General features: G+C 40.1%; 1 protein-coding gene across 1 annotated transcript; it reads left to right on the forward strand.

Moving 5' to 3' along the window:
• The first annotated feature begins 4,489 nt into the window (after positions 1-4,489).
• On the forward strand, positions 4,490-16,761 carry LOC105048925 (transcription and mRNA export factor ENY2). Its single transcript, XM_010928420.3, has 5 exons — positions 4,490-4,645; positions 4,746-4,833; positions 5,058-5,152; positions 12,823-12,899; positions 16,332-16,761. Coding segments are annotated over exons 1-5 (336 nt in total). The 5' UTR covers positions 4,490-4,643; the 3' UTR covers positions 16,406-16,761.
• Positions 16,762-18,383: the final 1,622 nt, after the last annotated feature.

Below are 18,383 nucleotides of genomic sequence, written 5' to 3' on the forward strand. Positions count from 1 at the left end.
TGTTCCTAACAAGGCTGTGGGGGCACATAAGGGCCTTTGTAAGAGCCTCTCCCCCCATCCGATCTTTAAGAAATCGGGCCTTCAACTTTGCTCATGTTAGGACGAGGTTCTCCTCCTATTCCTAACAAGGCTGTCGGGGCACATAAGGGCCGTTGTAAGGGCCTCTCCCTCCATCTGATCTTTAAGAAACTGGGCCTTCGACTTTGCTCATGTTAGAATGAGGTTCTCCTCCTGTTCCTAACAAGGCTGTGGGGGCCGTTGTAAGGACCTCTCCCCCTATCCGATCTTTAAGAAACCAGACCTTCGACTTTGCTCATGTTAGGACAAGGTTCTCCTCATGTTCCTAACGCGCTTAATTTCGTTTGTATGGGGGAGTTATTTCCTGTCGTTATGAGCTCATACCAAAAGAAAAAATGTGCAAATATGAAAAGAATTTTCATTCAGGGCAAAGTTGTTGGTAATACATTCGTAGATTTTTCGAATACTATAGCTGCGGAAGGTCTGCTCCCCACTGGGGTCCCTCCGAGACGGAGTTGATAATCCCAATTGGAGGTCGATCTCCTGGCTGCTCCTCCCTCCTTGACGGTTCTGACTGCGGCAGGGTCCTAGGCCGATCTTCTCTTCCTTCAGGCCGGCGTCGAATGAATCTATTGAGCCGACCTCGTCTGATAAGCTCCTCGATCTCATCTCGGGGATGAATACATTCCTCCGTATCGTGGCCGTGGTCACGATGATAGAGGCAGAATTTGTTCGGGTTGCACTTTTCGGGGTGCGAGCGCATCCTCTCCGGCCTTGGAAGCTGCTCCCTAACCTTCATCAGCACTTGAGTTTTTGATGCGTTGAGAGGGGTGTAGCTGTGGAATCTTCCGGGAGGAGAGCCTCGCCGAACTCGACGGTCTGGGCTTCTCTGTTTACGGGCTCGGAGTGGAGTCCGGATGTGCCTATGTCCGAGAGGAGTTCGAGAACATGGCCGAGCTTCACTCGATCCTTTTTCGACTGTGGGCTTGCTCGAGTCTCCCGCCTGCCGCTCTCTCGCGGTCTCCTCATCCTTTATCTTGAAGGCTTCTTCTGCTCGTGCATATCCTTCGGCCCGAGCTAGCAAATTGGCAAAATCTCTGGAGTACTTCTTTTTCAGGGAGAATAGAAGGTTGTTCTTTTGAAGGCCGCCTTTTAGAGCAGCCATCGCGACCGATTGGTCCAAGTTCCGGACCTCCAACGCGGTGACATTGAAACGGTTGACGTAAGCCCGGATGGACTTTCCCTCCCTCTGCTTGATGTTGATGAGGGACTCTGAACCTCTCCAGGGATGCCGGTTGCTAACAAAATGAGCCACAAACTGGTGGCTCATCTAATCAAAGGAAAAGATGGTACCCAGCTTCAATGCTGAGTACCAGCTCCTTGCTGCTCCCTTCAAGGTGGATGGAAAAGCTCTGCACAGGATGACGTCTGGCGCACCATGGAGCAGCATCATTGTCTGGAAGGCCTCCAGGTGGTCGACTGGGTCCGAGGTCCCGTCGTAGTTTTCGAATTGAGGGAGCTTGAAGTTTGGCGGGATTGATTCCTGCATGATCATTTGAGAGAAGGGAGGGTTAGTACATATGTCCTCACCATAAGCAGGGGGAGCGTGGCGGAGTTCTTCGATCCGTCGGTTCATCTCCTAGAGCCTTCGATCCAGGAAGTTCGCTCGACTGCGGGTCTCGAGGGTCTTCGGACAGAATGGAGATAGAGATCTTCCAGGAGTAGAATCGTGATCGGACTGAGGGCTTTCCACCCTCGAATTCATCTTTCCGAGAAAGATGGGGCGACTGGCCCAAGTGGCCCGCCCTACCGTCGGATTTTGAAATTCTGACGACGTTCTCTCCAACCGCACCGATGCCTGCGGCTGTTGTTGCTGTTGCATGGCCTGCACCGCTTCAGCGAGGCTTCTGACCTGCTGAACCAGCAGGTCGAATTGCTCCGCGTCGATCGCCGTCGCCGGAGGAGGAGGAGGAGCCTGGAAAACTGGAAGTGAGGTCAGAGCCTGAGATCTGGCCGTGGAGGCCGTGGATCGCCTGGTGGATGCTTTGCGGGGAGGCATCGGGTGAAGATCTAGTAGAGGAAGGAGAAGAGGATGTCGGAGAAGATGATCGGGATCAGTCCCGTTGAGCACTCCTTTAAGAACAAGGAGACTGCGAAGACACGAGTTCTCCTTCCTTTAGTGCCAATTCTGTTGGTGCAGAATTTCGTCGAGGTCGGAGAAGCTGGAGCTGGAATGACCGCGGCCGCTACCGGGACCTGCAAAGAAAGTCTAAACCGGAGTTGGGGGTGCTCCGGCAAGATCCTCCGATGCTCAAGTCAGTACTCTGCTTCAACAGAAATGGAGTGCTCGAGCAAAAATTTTGGTAGAGTTTCGAGGTAGAGTTTAGAGCTTAGAAAAGAATGTATCTGGGGGTCCTTATTTATAGACGGAGAGCGTAACTGACTGACAGTGACGTCTGTAACCGTCTGGAAGTAGGCCATTCAGAGATGTGCGGAGTTTGTTACGGAGAGTAGTGGCGTCAGAGGTCGCCCAGGGCCACGTGGAGCTTGCTGCGGAGAGTGGAGTGGTGTCCGTTGTCGTGACTTGCCAGAGAGTGGTGGAGCTGCGTGGAATCCGTTGCAGAGAGTGGAGCAGGGTGACAGCTCTTGTCATGGCTTGTCAGAGAGTTCGGATCCGTCGGTTGAAGCTCGGCTGGGACGCTTGATGGAGCAGAATGGCTCTTTACATCGTCGTTCTGGGAGAGGCTCGGATATTCCGAGGTCGCTGACGTTTTAGGCGGGAGTCACCTGCCGCAGGAGCTTGGATGGAGATTTTCTGTTGGCAGAGTCCGGGGAAGTCTGATCGCTAGGAAAGTCCGTCTGGGATTTATCTGATGTGGAGGCTCATCCGAAGATCGTCCGCTGGGGAAGCCCGATTTTACGGGGAGCCTGGTAGGAGATCGGTCGGCGATGGACTTCGGATAGCGCTGGGGAGGCTCGGCAGACATCGGGGGCGATCGGCCATCACAGGGACCCAGCTGCTGGAGCTCGTCTGTCATAGAAGCTCATCCGAAATCCATCCGCTGGAGAAGTTCGGACGGGATTCGGTTCTTGTGAGAGGTCGAAAGAGGGCCGTTTGTTGTAGGAGCTCGGGCGAGGACCAGTTGTCGTGAAAAATTGGAGTAGTGTCCCGTTGTAGAAGTTCGTCCGGAATCCCCTCGCTACGGAGTAGCTCGACTGAGGTCTACCTGTAACAGAAGTTCGAAAAAATTTTGTTCATAGTAAAGGCTCGAATGGAATTTGCTTACAGTAGACGTTTGGGGTAGACAGCCCGCTGTAGGTGTTTGGAGTAGACCGTTCGTAGTAGAAGTTCGGCTCTCGCAGGAGCCCAATTAAGATCCGGGGGGTGGCCGACCGCCATAGAAACTCGGGTGGAGTCTGGTTACCGTAGAACTCTCGTTGTCGGGGAAGCTCGGACGCTGGTGAAGTCCGAAAGAAGTACGGAGGGTAGTTGGTTGCTGTAGAAGGTCGGCTGACAGTGAGCCCCAGAGGGCCTTCGGGGCGGCCCGATGGACGAATGCAGAAGTTCATTGTCGGAGAAGTCCGGACGATCGAGGAGGTTCGGAGAGGCGCCGCGCACAAGATCGGGAGCCGGAAGAGCACAGGAAGGATCGGTCCTTTACAAGCTTCGGTCGGGGGGATATTTTATACACAACATAAATAAAAATATTAATCCTATAATAGAAATTGATATATTTATGGATTAATAATTTATAAGACTAATAAATATATTTTTATAAAATATAATAAAAATTAAGTTATTAATAAATATACTAATATTTTATTATAATATATTTTATGGATTAATAAATATATAAAATATATGAAGGATAGTTTTGATATTTTATGATCAATGAACTTGAATTTTCATAGAATGCCAAATAAATTATTCATAGATATCTAAAGATCTTTAATTACTGGATTATGGCTACCAAATATAATAATCTTCTCCCTTGGAATTTGGATTATCGGTTATCTTAGCCATTATAGTGATCCCATCATCAAATACCATAAAAGGCTTCTTCTTTATGTCATTCTCTGTTTCCATACGGCACAAAAATGTATGTGATTCTATGAGGTGAAATTTTTTTGTTAAAACTGATGCATTGTATTAAATGATGCAAGAATAAATGTATCGTCAAAAATTAAAAAATAAAATATCTAAAAAATGAATAGATAATTCAACCGTAGACTCCAATAATATTGATCCTGAATGCTCATCCACGAGCCATCCAATCAGCAACTACCAGGTAGATTTGGAGGCCAAATCATCACACATCAGACTCTCATTTGTGTTACACGAAATATCTCTTTGAGAGCCTGGAGAATATCTCTATAACCGTGATGAAATCAACGGTCAAAATTGATCAGGACTTCGAGATATTTCAATTTTCTTCCTCCTAAACTTCTCCGCGGTTCAGTATACCACAACTGAAGGGTACTTCTTTCCGAGATGGCGATTACGGTGCGAGACGGGAGTCGCGAAACTACGCGAAGTATTCCTCCTCCGAATCGGGAGAGGGATAGAGAGAGAAAGAGAGGGAGAGGGAGAGAGAGAGAGGGGGAGGATAAGGGATAGAGAAGAGATGTAAGCAGTCTCTTCTCTTCTCTCGTTTTCTTGAATTTTAGCTTAAAATTGCAATCTTTTTCTCTCTGTGTTTGATCTATTTGTCTCTCATAATAATCAGGAGGTCTTCGATCAATCGTCCCCCGACGCCGGACGCCAATGAAGAACCCGAGAAGGAACCCACCCTTCAAGAAATCATCAACATCAAGGTATTGAGAACTTCTCTTCTCTCGTTCCAATTCTCTTTAGAACTCCTCCGTATGGAATGAGAGAGGATTTTGAGATGCCAGGGGGGATGGATGATCGGAAAATTTGTTCTTATGTCGAAACTTAGGGTTTTGTACGGTAAGGGTGGGGGGACGAAGAAAGGAGCGGAATTTGGTGCACAGGGTTCTTTTTTCAGTTCTTAATGTAGTGAATTTCGGTTTTAAAGTTGATCGAGAGTGGGGAGAAGGAGAAATTGATGGAGCTTTTGAGAGAGAGGCTCATAGAGTGCGGCTGGAGGGACGAAATGAAAGCTATTTGCAGGTTTGGACCCCCTCGGTTTAATCTTTGTTGTTATATCATTTGATTTTCCTTCCCTGAAGGATTAAGTTTGTTATCTTGATAACAATTATTGGTATTTGAATTATTTAATGAATGACGGTGGCAATATTCCATATACCTGTTCATAAAATAGGGCCTGTAAACGGAACAACTGGTAATTTCGTTTGTATTAAATCAACAGAAGGATTAGTCCATTCTTAACTTCTCATAATTGAATAGGCAGTTCTTGTTTTTCCAAATTTTCTTTATCTAATTCATGTGGAAATACCTTTATATATATTTTATCCAATATGTGTAGAAACTTCTATGGTCTACAATAGTTAACTATAAGCAGCATGATCAACAGACATCCAACAATTAATTAACAAGTTCATATTATGAATTGTCTTTAGTAGATAATCAATATACAATTTTAAATTTTGCATATTTGCTGTTGTCTACATTTTCACACCATCTAATTCTATGTGAAGAGTTAACTAAAGAAACTTATAGTATTCATTCTTTTTTTTATAATTTACCTGAACTATATTTTACTTCTTGTTTCATATCTTGTTGTTCATATTGAAATAAATCAAAAATATATCATCATGATATGAATTTCACTCACTAGATTCATTTATTCTATTTGTGCAATATAGGTTTAATTTTTCATAATCTGTCACCTCTTCCATGCCCAGGCTTTCTCGGAGCATTTATGCTTCATATCCTCTTTTTCTTGTCATGAGACCTTGGGCCATTCTATTGTTATGATTATATTCGTTGCATTATTGTTTTTATTCTCCAATCACATCTTGCAAGCATTTGTCCTGTGAAAGAGAGGAGTGTAAACAAGCTAAGCTTGTGCAAACTATGGCCAGCCCGTGCTTGACTCTTAATAGCAAGAATTTTCCAATTAGATTGTCTATTAGCTTCCAAATCCCCTCAAAAGCTTGTCCCTGAACCCACATCCTTGGACTTGTGCTCTTATACCACATCTACACCTGCTTTTGGTAATTAAAGGCTTGACTTGATGCTTAACAACCTTGGCTTGTGCTAAGCTCATTTTTGTGATGATCTTAGGAAACCTAGCTTAAGCTTGACTTATGTAAGCTCAATATAACTTGTACTAGGCTTTTTTGGCTGGGCTAAGATTAAGATAAGGAGAAAGGGGATTTATGGTGATGGACTAGGGGAGCTTTGCTTCATAGTCAACTCTAAGGAGGGAGCGTGTTGACTTCTTAGGTCTCAATCACCATAGCCCAATCATAGAAGTCATTTTTCCTCTCTCTCCTTTTTCCTTGGACCAACAAGATAGGGTTTGAAGACATGTAGGAGCAGAAGTGGTAGTAGGGATCACCAAGTCTCCTTCATCATCAATGATGGAGGAGAAGGGTTGGGAGCTCTAATTGATGGAGGGAGAGAGGAATTGGGGTATTTTTTTGCTTTATCTCTTTCCCTCCATTGGACTTACAAGCTAGGGAAGATAGGAGTATTAGTGGTAGTGGAGGTGAAAGTTCAAGAGCTCCAATTGATGGAGAGAGATAGAGGAATTGAGGGCAATGCATTGGGTGATACTGGGGCTGTAGGATCTGTTATGGAATGGTTTAGGCTAAATTGGTCTTACTTCACTTCGCCATCGACGCAATGGAAGAAGGCTTCCATATTCAAGCTTAGCTTAGATGTAGCTCACTTCTTTTTGGATGTGAAGTAGTATCAAACTAAAATATCCAACAAGCATAAGCATTAGCTCTGTTTGAAAAGGAGACGATCCAACCACATCTTCACATCTACTTTGTTACAACTTTTCTCTGGTCACTAGCCTTGTCTTGGGCATCCCCCACCTTACATTTTAGGTAACGACTTGGGTGTGGCCAATTCCCATCGTGTGACACAGGTGGTGTTTACAAGGCCCATGAATGACTTCACCACCATATAGCTGATCGGCGATTGCTAGCAATTCCGGGTTGATGCAGGTTAGTGCCTAGTGAAGGCCTCTTTGTACCAAATAAAACCTTTCTAGATGCAGGATATTCAAGGGGTTGGGTTGGTCAATTCATTTTAGCTATTGGAGAGGTACTTAGCAGCCAAAGATGAGGAATATGAATAGCTTCTTCTTTTCCTTTTGAAATCTCCACTCATGAATGGCTCCCTCTCTAGACATCCTTAGTGACAATTATATGGATCTAGTTGATGAATGTTATGTTGTGAAAATAATGAAGATGGATTATTATTAGTATGCCCTTGATATCATTAGTTTGCTAAAAATATATTTGACCCTTGTTTGGGGATAATTTTATTTTGACAATAATAAGCCCACTATAGTTTTGCTATTTGGTTTGTACAAAGGACTACATGTTGCAATTCCCTAGTTCAAGTGCACATAGTTAAAAAAATTCAAAAGCTTGACTCAACTAGAAAGCTAGACAAGTCGAGTCGATTCAAATACTTAAGTACAGAAGGAGTCTTGAACACCAAGACTCGATTATATATATATATATATATATATATATATTAATTGTTATTGAATACTAATTTTTAAGAGCATAAATAGAGATGGTTTTATGCATGGATACTTAGAGCCCTTATCTATAATTTATTGTCGGAACATACAACAATATACTGATTTAATAATTAAAATAAAAAATTAAGAGACATGATGACTATTAAACATGTTATCAACCACTATTCGCATGCCAATGTCTAGTGCTAGGTGGGCATGGCTAGCAGAACCCTCTTAGTGCATGACGTGAATTAGGAACAATGGTACTAGGGGATAGGCGAGGAATTGAAGCTTTCCACAACTTGAAGGCTCATCAATCTCTATCAGCTTTCCACAACTTGAAGAGATTGGTGTAAACAATCAGATTTAAAAAATTACTTATCATAGATGGAATACTTCCATGGGCCACTTGATCTCTGACAAAAGAATGCAATATAGATCAAGAAGCATTCAAGACCTATGAAAGGCATTAAGATTGATTACAAATCTAAATAATCCTTGGTTGATGATTGATCCATCTTCACTGGTAACTTGATTATTTTATTTTATTTTATTGTTGTCTAAACCCCTTAATGTTAGGAGTTGTGGATGTTGGAGAATACATGATTTTTTAAGGGACTTTTGTGCAAATAATTTTGTTCGTAGGGGCCTTAAACAAAAATGCCACTTTCTAGTTTTTTTTTTCTTATTTACAATGGCGGTAGAATGTTGTTTTATGATGTTACATATGGGTGGAGGCTATCAAATTTCTTCAAAGGTGTTATTTTAAGTGCGAGATGAAGTTTTTTAACCCTTCTAATTACTATTTTCCTCTTCTCTTTCTCCCTTTTCTTTTCATCCCTTACAAGCTACTAATAGCATCATATGGTGCAGCAATCAATACCGATGCATACTAGGTGTACCACCATGTTATACCGGTCATTATCGGTGCATATGAGGCATACCATACGATATTGATATTGAATTGATACACAATAAGAGGGACACGCCAAGTGTTGGTACACCAAAACATACCGGGTATATGGACACTATTCCTAGATTTGTCGGTATGAGGTCCAGTATTGATATGGTGAATTTGGACTAGTAGCCTTGAAAATGTCATCTATTAAGCCAACCACTATTAGGACAATAAATAGATTCTTCCCTTGTAGCACATGTATTTCCATTATTAAAGAGGATTCATGCATTATATCAAAGAGTGGATAGTGGGTATGTAGTGCCAGGGAGTTTAATATTGGATAGCTAGCAGGTAGTGAGCGCTACATACTCAAAGTGGGCTTTTAAAATATATCATTTTTCTTTTATGTGTCAAAAACTAATTTTTTACTTCAATTTCACACAAAAATAATGAAAAAAATATCAAGGGGAAAGCTATAAAACATCAATCTTATAACATTATAATATCATTTCAACTCCATATTATATAAAGGTTCACAATCTAATGATAAAGAGAGGAGAAAGCCACAAGATGCCATTCTTCTCTCTTTTCCTCAAAAATTGTGAAGGGTATGGTGGGCTTTGTGAGGTAAACCTCATTATTCTACTACAAGATTTGGTTCATAATAAAAATTTAAAATCCTTGCGCTAATTAAAAGTCATTGAAAGGAAGATGGTCCCTATCATTATCAATTTTCAATTGTGTAGAGAATGGCAAATGTTAAGACGTGTAGATCTTATATAGATTCTCGTGAAAGAGGTTCTCTTCGGTTCATCTAGAAGAGGGACTTTCTTATACACATAACCACAATATTTAATATTTGAATAGAAATCTTGCCCATCATTAATAATCTTTTTCATAATCCATGCCATGCTCTTAAATAATTCTCCACCATCTGAGTTGTGTTGCTTAATTGAACCATCAACAAATAAAAACACTTTTTGTGAATAATGATTAGAGAAGGCAAGTTCTTATATGTTGGTATGTCGAACAAAATGCACCTTAACCATGTTTTTGTCATTTAGGAACTTAGAATCCTAGTGTTATTTAACTCTTGATGGGAACAATGGTTAAATAAAAAAAATAAAGCTTAAGAAAATCCTGACTGTTTGGTTAGAGCAATGCCTCATCTCTAGTAGATGCTGATTGTAATTTGTAAATCGAACAATGATAATTAGAAGGAGATACAAAGAGGTGCACATGTAAGCCTAAGAGCAAAGACGATAACTAGACCTTTTGATGTCACGCTCACTTATATATTGGGACAATGTAACCTTGTAAATCTGTGACATGAAAGAAAAACAGGTAGAGCTAGAAGTGGAGAATGATAAGTTAAAAGCAAGAATTGAAGAAGGTAATAGTTGAAAGAAAGGTCTAGATAATGAAAATTAGGGCATACAGTGATGCACATTTCCGTATGGGGTTATAAATCTGTGTAATTATTATAATTGCATTCGTTAAGCTTTCGGACTGATATGAAATAAAATAGTATTAAACACCCTTTAAATCATAATGTAAAGATCCATAAATTTTCAATGTCTTAAAAATTGAAAAAGCCAAAAAATAGTGAACTGTTACCAATAGGGATAGCAATGGGTTGAGTATGGGTTGGGGAGGTTATTACCCGTACCCGCCCATACTCCCTTGGGGCGGGGCAAGTAGAGTTAGATGGGTTGGGTTGGATGGATCGAATAGGGTAAAGCCAGAAAAATAATTTTTTTGCATACAAATCAAACAAATTAAAAAGAACATAAAAATAAACCATATTACTTCACATAAAATTGAACAAAATAAGAGTCGAAAGCATAGAACATAGCAAACCAAATTTTCAACAATAATAGAGATATAACAAACAAAAATATTGTTCTTTAAGAAGTTAAATGTTTCTTAAACTAAGAAAAGTAATCAACTAAAAAAATGAACAACTAAGTATTATGGTGTGTAACCTTTCACATGTTCAATCTTTCTCACAAGTGAGACGACTAGGGCAAAGAGTGGAGAGGGGATTTGTGAAGCGTTATATATATCCAGCTCTGGTTTGGGGTGGGTTTTATCATTATCCACATCTCCTCAGGTCCGTTGCAAGTCGGTTAAAACTTGCCCTATTAGGATCAGGTCTTACCGGGTATCCGATGGGGCAGAGTTAATTGCCACCACTAGGTACCAAATTAGTATGTATCTGCATACCAAATTAGTATGTATCTGCATCCTGAGTATGGGTATGGTTCAGCTCAGTATTGTACCATATCGCTATTTGACCAGTATGTCCCATTGTCTGGATTGCGGGCATTGGTCTAAAATCATAAACATAATTCACCATACAAAATATCATCAATAGTTAGACCCTACTCTAGTAAAGTCCGGTTAAAGGAGTCAAATGATAGTTTGATGACTATCTCGATAATTAATCATCTATAGCTTCCATGATGTCTGCTCCTTGAACATTAAATCTAGAGGTATCCAAACCACTATGGTATAAATCTCCCATTTTGAACCTAGAGCGTACTATAGAGGGTTTTCACCCAATATATTGTTCACTTCATACCTAAGCAGTAAGCACCATACAACACGGCTATGATACTTAGTTGTTTTGGCTGTACCGTAGCAGTTGTTATGGAAGCTATAGCAGACTATTTTTAAAACTGGTTTGTTCGTGTTGGTTGAATAGTTTAAGGCTATTGGGAGCATTGTTTAAAAATTGGCCTAGTGGCTGCTATGATGATTTTGGACCAAAACTGCTACACTATGTGTAGCAGCCTCTTATAGCATTTGGGCCTACAGCACCTGATTAGCGGGTAAAAAATTGCTATAGCAGCTGCTACACTTTTGGTTATAGTGGGCATTATGCCAAAGTGGGTTTATATGTGTAAGCCTTTGCATGATGAGAAAGAGTTCAGTTTGCTACTTTTCGGAGCTTGCAAAGTATGATGAGTAAGAGAATGGAGTTACTGATTGGGAGAATTCTAAATGGTACAACAAAGATCAAGGAAGGGAGTTCCAAGTCATAGTTTTAAGCTCCAAAATTTGGAACAATGTGGCATTTGCTATCGAATTGTGGGAGCCCTTGGTAGAAGTACTTAGGTGTGGCCAGGAGCTAAATATGGGTGATTTGATGAATGCTAAGTTGGTGATAGCCTTATATTCGAATGAGGGTGAGAAGAAGTATCTTCCAATTTGGGTAATTGTTGGTTCAAGATGAGACACAAAACCTAAAAGTCCATTGCATAGGGTGGGTGCCCTCGTGAACCCCCTACTTATTTTGTGGCAGTAAGAATAAAATTGAAAATGATGGGCAATTTATGGATGGGCTGATTGAGTGCATTTTGAAATTCTATTGTAAGAATCAAAATTTGCAAGAAGAAATTTCAAGGGAGATTCCCTTATCTACAAGAGCTACTGGATCATTTGGAAGGGAGATGTCAATTAGACAAAGGCCCAAGCTTGCTAATGTAAAAACTGTTAATGATATGTTTTTGGGTCATCTGATATGAACGGTCTATTGGGAATAATTTACGTTTTAATTATTTAATGGATACTTAGAAAAAATATTGATATGTTTAAATGACCCACTTTGGGTCCATAGTGCCTACTATCCGCTATCCATTATAAAACACCCCAGTTGCTATGTGCCTGCTATCTACTTTTTAATACATGGAGTGTTTTCTGAAATGCTTTCTTGGAGGATGAGAACCTTGTAACAATGGATGTTAAAGGATCCACCACCCAATTAGGTCAAACAGTGGTTGTTGCACATAACAGATATGATTGAGCTGTAATTTTGTTACATCATTAGCTGGTTTGAGGTTTTGGTGCCTTAATAGCATGCATTGATTTAACGACTTGGTTTCTGTGCACAAAAAATATTGCACAATAAGCAAAGGAACAAACAAATAAGCTTTTGCTAAAAAAAAAATCAGTGTACTAGCGGCATTTGTCCCCTCCTGCCTTCATTTTATGTACTGTGTCAATCATCAGGACTATTGCTTCATCAGATGGATCTCTATTATTGAGTTTGGTGAAGCCCTTTGCACCAAAGAATGGGAGCATAGCTTTCTAGTTCACATTTGTGAATGCCCTTTCAGTTGCATAAGCTAGTTTGCACTTTCTATTTTTGCTGGTTTTGTTTCTGCATTTGGATGTTCTTCTATTGGAAACAACTATATTCATCAAACTTAGTCTTTGTTCGACCACATGCCATTTACTTTTGACATAACTAAGAGTACCTTTTCCCCTTAGGGCTTATGCTAGGAAGAAGGGAAGAAATAATGTCACAGTGGATGATCTTGTCCATGTTGTCACTCCGAAAGGAAGAGGTAAGTCTTTTTAATAATAATTCTCCATGTGCATACATATCTACTTAATCTCATTATCACATCTTGTGCATGAGAAAGTTATTATCATACTAGGAATAGCAACACCATTTGTGACATGTTTGTTCTAGAATCTTTCAATTACCCATGCTAAGAGGATTTTCATTTTATACGAATCCATGGTGTTTTTTCACTAAAGAAGAAAAAACTCTTGTTGTATAGCTGGAGTGTTGTGAATTTGTAATCATCATTCTTGTTTACTTAAGTAACATGATGCTTAGTTTCTTTGCAAGGTTTATTTGCTTTGCTTATTGCATTCTAAGTTCAGTCCCCCACTTTATATCCTTGTGGAAGATGATTTTTTTTCTCAGATTGCTTTGCTAATGTAACACAGGGTGAACACATTCCTTGAAGAATAAGGACTTTCATTCTAGATATTAGGAATATTTTGAGTTGTGGTTGTCTTTTTATCTATCATATTTATACAGAAGCTAGTGGGACTAGTAATTGGGCAGCTGAGTTTGGAAGGGAGCACTAGTGCACTTGTGGACCCCTTCCTGGATATATTATATTTTGACCTTTCAGCAGCATGTATTGAAAGGAGTTTGGCAGTTTATTGTGCTGTCTAATAAAAAAGTAGGAAAAAGAAAAAAAGCTTGTGATTTCTTCACCCATGTCTAAGCTGATAATGTATATCCCTTCTTCTGACCACCACCTGCTTACCCTCTTCACCCATGTCCAAGCTGATAACATATATCCTTGTTCTCTTCTTTGCTTCGTAATTGGACTTGTTTAGTGGGCGGGCCAAGCCGGGCTCAACCAAAGGTAGATCTGAAAATAATCTGGCATGGGCCCAGCTCGGTCTGGCCTTCAAGCCTACTTTCCTGTCCCAAGCTCGGTACTTACTTGGGCTTCGAGCTTTTGGATCGGGCTGCAGACTTCCTAGACCCTTTTTTTCAGTTTAAAAAAATAAAAAATATTTGCAAAGATTAAATATTTGAAATGGATTTGTAAGGCCCATGAACTTGTGTTTATGGTTGTTCGTAAGGAATGTTGGTGGATGGAAGACTACTAATACTTTTTTTTTGGTCACCAAAACTGGATTACTAAGGCATAATTATATATTATATAATAGATTCAGGTTTGCACTCGGGCCAAGCTGAACTGAAACCGAGCCTAGCCTGTTTTAATAGGCTGTCTCATATTTCAAGCTCGGTCCAGCTCGATGGGCTTAAAATCCAAGCTTGGGCCTGTTCGAAATGCTTCGGTTGGGGTGGGCCAGGCGGGGCATCCAGCCCATGAACAATTTTATTCATATTCCACCACATTTCCTTTGAGCGCTCTCTCAATACTTCTCACAAATCCCATGTTCCCTTCTACAATGAGTTACTCTTTTCAGTCATATTAATACAATTGATATGAGGATTTGGCATTTGAAAAAAAAAGTATCCATAATGATCCGTCTTTGAGAAAGTTTTAAGGTTGCTCATATAATAAATTAACATGAATATCTTGGTGGTATTGGAGCATTTAAGCATATGGAGCTTCCAAGCGTTTAGATTAACATACCCATAACCACCATCACAAAGTTAATGCAAAAAAAGGGACCAGGACATTTTTTTTTTCTTTTTTTTTTTTTCACAACAAGGGGGATAACGAACTAGAAATGCTAATTAGTGAAAGAAGTGGAGATGTGGTTGGAAGCCGAGTAAAAAGGTAAATTTAGAAATCAAGGTTGATAGTCTGTGGAAGGGAAGTGAGAAAGGGAGTAGTTGTAAACAGTTGGAGAAAGTAGGGAGGATGGGGAATTGATGGCTGGTTGGGAGGGAATGTTCTGGGGAAACTGGACTTGGAAGAGTTGGGCTGTGGGATGTGGTTGCTGGTGGCAGGAAGGCATGCGGTGACAGCTTGGAGAAATGAAGAGGTAGGGGAGGGTGGTGGGATTTGGTGGGTGGTAGCAGGGAGGTATGTGGGTGGATGTACAAAAATGAAGAGGTGGGGAGGATGGTGTTGCAATGGGAGGTGGGGAGAAAGATGGAGAACACATGGGAGAATTTGGGGGAAGTCTTTTTTTTTTTTTTTTCTTGGTGGGGGGCAGGTGGGGGGTGTGGGTGGGCGGAGAGGGGGAGAGTGATGGTAGCCAATGTCTCATCATATTTACTCAAGCTCCATGAGACCTCATCTTCCAACTTTATTAGGGTATTCTGTCATTTTTCCTAGGCAACAACTAGGCCAGTTTTTCCGTAGGAACTAAATTGCCACTCCCTATTTATGTCTCTGTGTGTGTGTGTGTGTGTGTGTTGGGTTTAGGGTTCATAGTTCATTGAGTTGTTGGAAAATTACCCAAACTGTCCCTTACCTGCCAACATTATAAGGGTACCATGTCATTTTTCCCATACACGCATGTTTATGCATGCATGTATGTATATGCGTATGTACAGTGGAATTTATTTCCATTAGTGCATTGTCAATTTCTTGTTTCATAGGTATTGTTAATATTGTCTTTATATTTGATATAAACTACCACTGCAAACCCATGAAAGTGCCCTTTTTTTTTTACTATAGTTGGGGAAGCTGTGGTATAAATCCTCTTCAACTTCAGTTGCAACAAACTCTTGTATTTTTTTTTCCCAAATATAATTATTTCTCAGAGATATACGTTAATTAGAAAATATTTCAGTGATTGTGGAAAGTTTTCACAACCAGGTGTCAAATTGGACACTAATTCTGATGAAGCTTGTTTCTTTAATGAATTCCCAATAATTTTACTACTAACTGCTACTACTACTATCTTCACTACTGGTTGCTGTTTAATTATATTGCTGCTCTTTGCATCAGTTCAAGTGAAATCCAGTTTGTGTTACATTCTATAGTTTAGGTGGTATGTTCAAGCATTCGTGGAGATGAAAAAGTATGCCACTCTCTTATTTCAAACTGCAAACTAGTGGTAATAAATGGGAAGAACTGTGGTTAGCTCTGATCCTGAGGAACAGAACACACACACACACCCACACAAAAAAAAAAAAAAAAAAAAAAAAAAAAAGTAAAAAAATCAAACAAGGGCTTCTAAAGATAGTAAATGCATGATCACCTGGTGACTGTTATGATTTACCCTTTTTTTTCTCCCATAATAGAGAGTTGATTAGCTCTAGGCACAGAACTGTTGGGATTTGTTTCTCTTCCACATGAAAATCCTACATGCTGTAGTAATAGTGGTCTAAATTGTATTCATTGAACAAATGCTGCTGTATGTGCATATGTATTCTTTGTTATCTGTGATGCAATTTTATTTTATCGGTAAAAAGGATTACATATTTAGTGTTCTCCCAAATTAGCAGGAAGAGATGCTGCATTATTTCTTTTGGCCACTCAAGTGCATTGCCTACTGTTTTCACTGATTTGATTTTGCATCATTTTTTATCTGCTATAATGCAGCATCGGTCCCAGATTCCGTGAAAGCTGAGTTGTTGCAGCGCATTCGGTCTTTTCTCACATCAGCTGCAATTTGATACATGTTAAACAGTGAATACTGGTGGGATCAAGGTACTGCACTGTTTTTCTGAAGTTAGTCATTACGTATTTATGTAAATTCTGATCCTTAGACCAAGAGTCACAATTAGGCAAGACCAAGTACTGCCGTCCAGTGGTTGCCATATTAGGATTGCTTCCAATTGTCGTCTTTGTAGTCTCTGACTCTTTGACCTGGGGCCTATTTTAAAGTTTGAACGCTCATGTAACACTTTTCAGAAAATATTGAAAGTAGGAGAGAAACACTTATAGGTTGATGTGCTTGGATAGAATTTACAAGTGATATGTATGTGATCGTGCAATTATATGGAAATATCGTACATGCTATTAAATTCAATACGGTCTGGTGCATGTCCTCATTGATCCTTGTGTTTAAAGAAACAATGAAGTGGTGCGGCATGGTGATGTTAATTTCACCTCCAACTAAGCATTTAAGCTTTGTGCAAAGCCACGCTGCTTCAGTGAACTACCGGCCAGGTGTTGTGGTTGCTTCAGTTTCCGTTGCAATCTCTTCATATAAACTGTGATGCTGCTTTCATAAAACCTGAACCATGTTTGATGGCTGGTGATCCAATAATTTGTAGGACCCAGCTTAAGCATCCGAGCTGGATGGCGCATCCCTCGTTTTTATGATGACAGCATGCATTTAAATTTCTGACAAGAGTTTGTATGGTGAATAAGAATGTTGGAGGGGGCCATTGTATGGATTTGGGCCTTGCCCGTTGAGAATTAGAAGGTATGTACAGAACCTTCGTTTGTACTGTTTGGCAACGGGAGGGAAGAAAATGAAAACAAGGGGATATATATGATGACATCTTTCTTGCAGGTGGAAACTCTAAACTGTTTCTTAATCTACTGTAGTAACAGTATGCGGTGTTACCATTTATGATGGTCAAGCCGGGTCTGGTTGTCCAGATTGGAATTGGTTCTGGTCTTAAATTTATATCCGATCACCACTATTCAAGTCTGAGGATCTAGGATTCTCTGATTTTTCGAGCAGAATGGATCTGAACTCCACTAAGTGCCTGTTTGGATGCCAAGCAAATCCTTAGAGTAATCCAATATATGGCAGGCACTGAACCGGATACCGGTGGCAGAAGCAAGACCTTTTCATTTAAACAAAACTAACAATCATGAAGAAAGATGAATACCACAAATATGTGTTGAAAGTATTGTACAATAATCCCAATTTCGTGTGCGATCCTGTAGCTCCCACGTTTCATCTGTTAAATATCTGTTCTTCGTAGAACTTCTTATTATTTTGGAATTTGGTATTCTCGGAGCTCTCCCCTCCGGTTGCACATGCTGTTCCTAGAATTTATTCGGGGTGGCTTTGTTGCCCGTGAATGTTACCCATAAAGCCGCCTTGAACCACACAGTGAGACGCTGCAACAAAGAATGAAAATAAGGGGAGAGGGGAAAAAAAAAAAAAAACAAGCCATTGAGCATAAAAAACTTGTGCATTGGCAAGCCATCGAGCATAAAAATTCTAAGATAATAGAGATTATACAGGGGGAATGTTGCTCAGGTATGGCTATCCAAAAGAGGAGATGAGAAGTTTGTTCTTGAAAGCCACTGAAATTTATACTCAAATTATTTTATTTTTTTTTCTCTTGAATATTCAATATTTCTTATAAATTTACAGATTTTTCTTTGTAAATCCACTTCACTTTTTTTTAATTAATTTTTCATCTTTAAATACATTTGAGAATGACTGGAGAAGAGGTTCTAGCTGTTGGAGATGACAAACTAGCTGGTGGAAGATGTTTGGGGCAAAAAACTAAAGTTTCCAAAAACTAGCTGTTACAGTCTATTTAATCGATTAATTTTTCTTTTAGTCGACTAAGTTCCTCACTGGATCGACTCAAAATCCTCTTAATTGACTAAGTTATCAGTCTTAAAAAAATTCAGTCTTTTATTTTGTGTTGTTCTTTAAGACTGAGTCGACTAACTTTCTGA

Source organism: Elaeis guineensis, chromosome 7, assembly GCF_000442705.2.
Source record: "Elaeis guineensis isolate ETL-2024a chromosome 7, EG11, whole genome shotgun sequence".
In the NCBI taxonomy this organism is placed as follows: Eukaryota; Viridiplantae; Streptophyta; class Magnoliopsida; order Arecales; family Arecaceae; genus Elaeis; species Elaeis guineensis.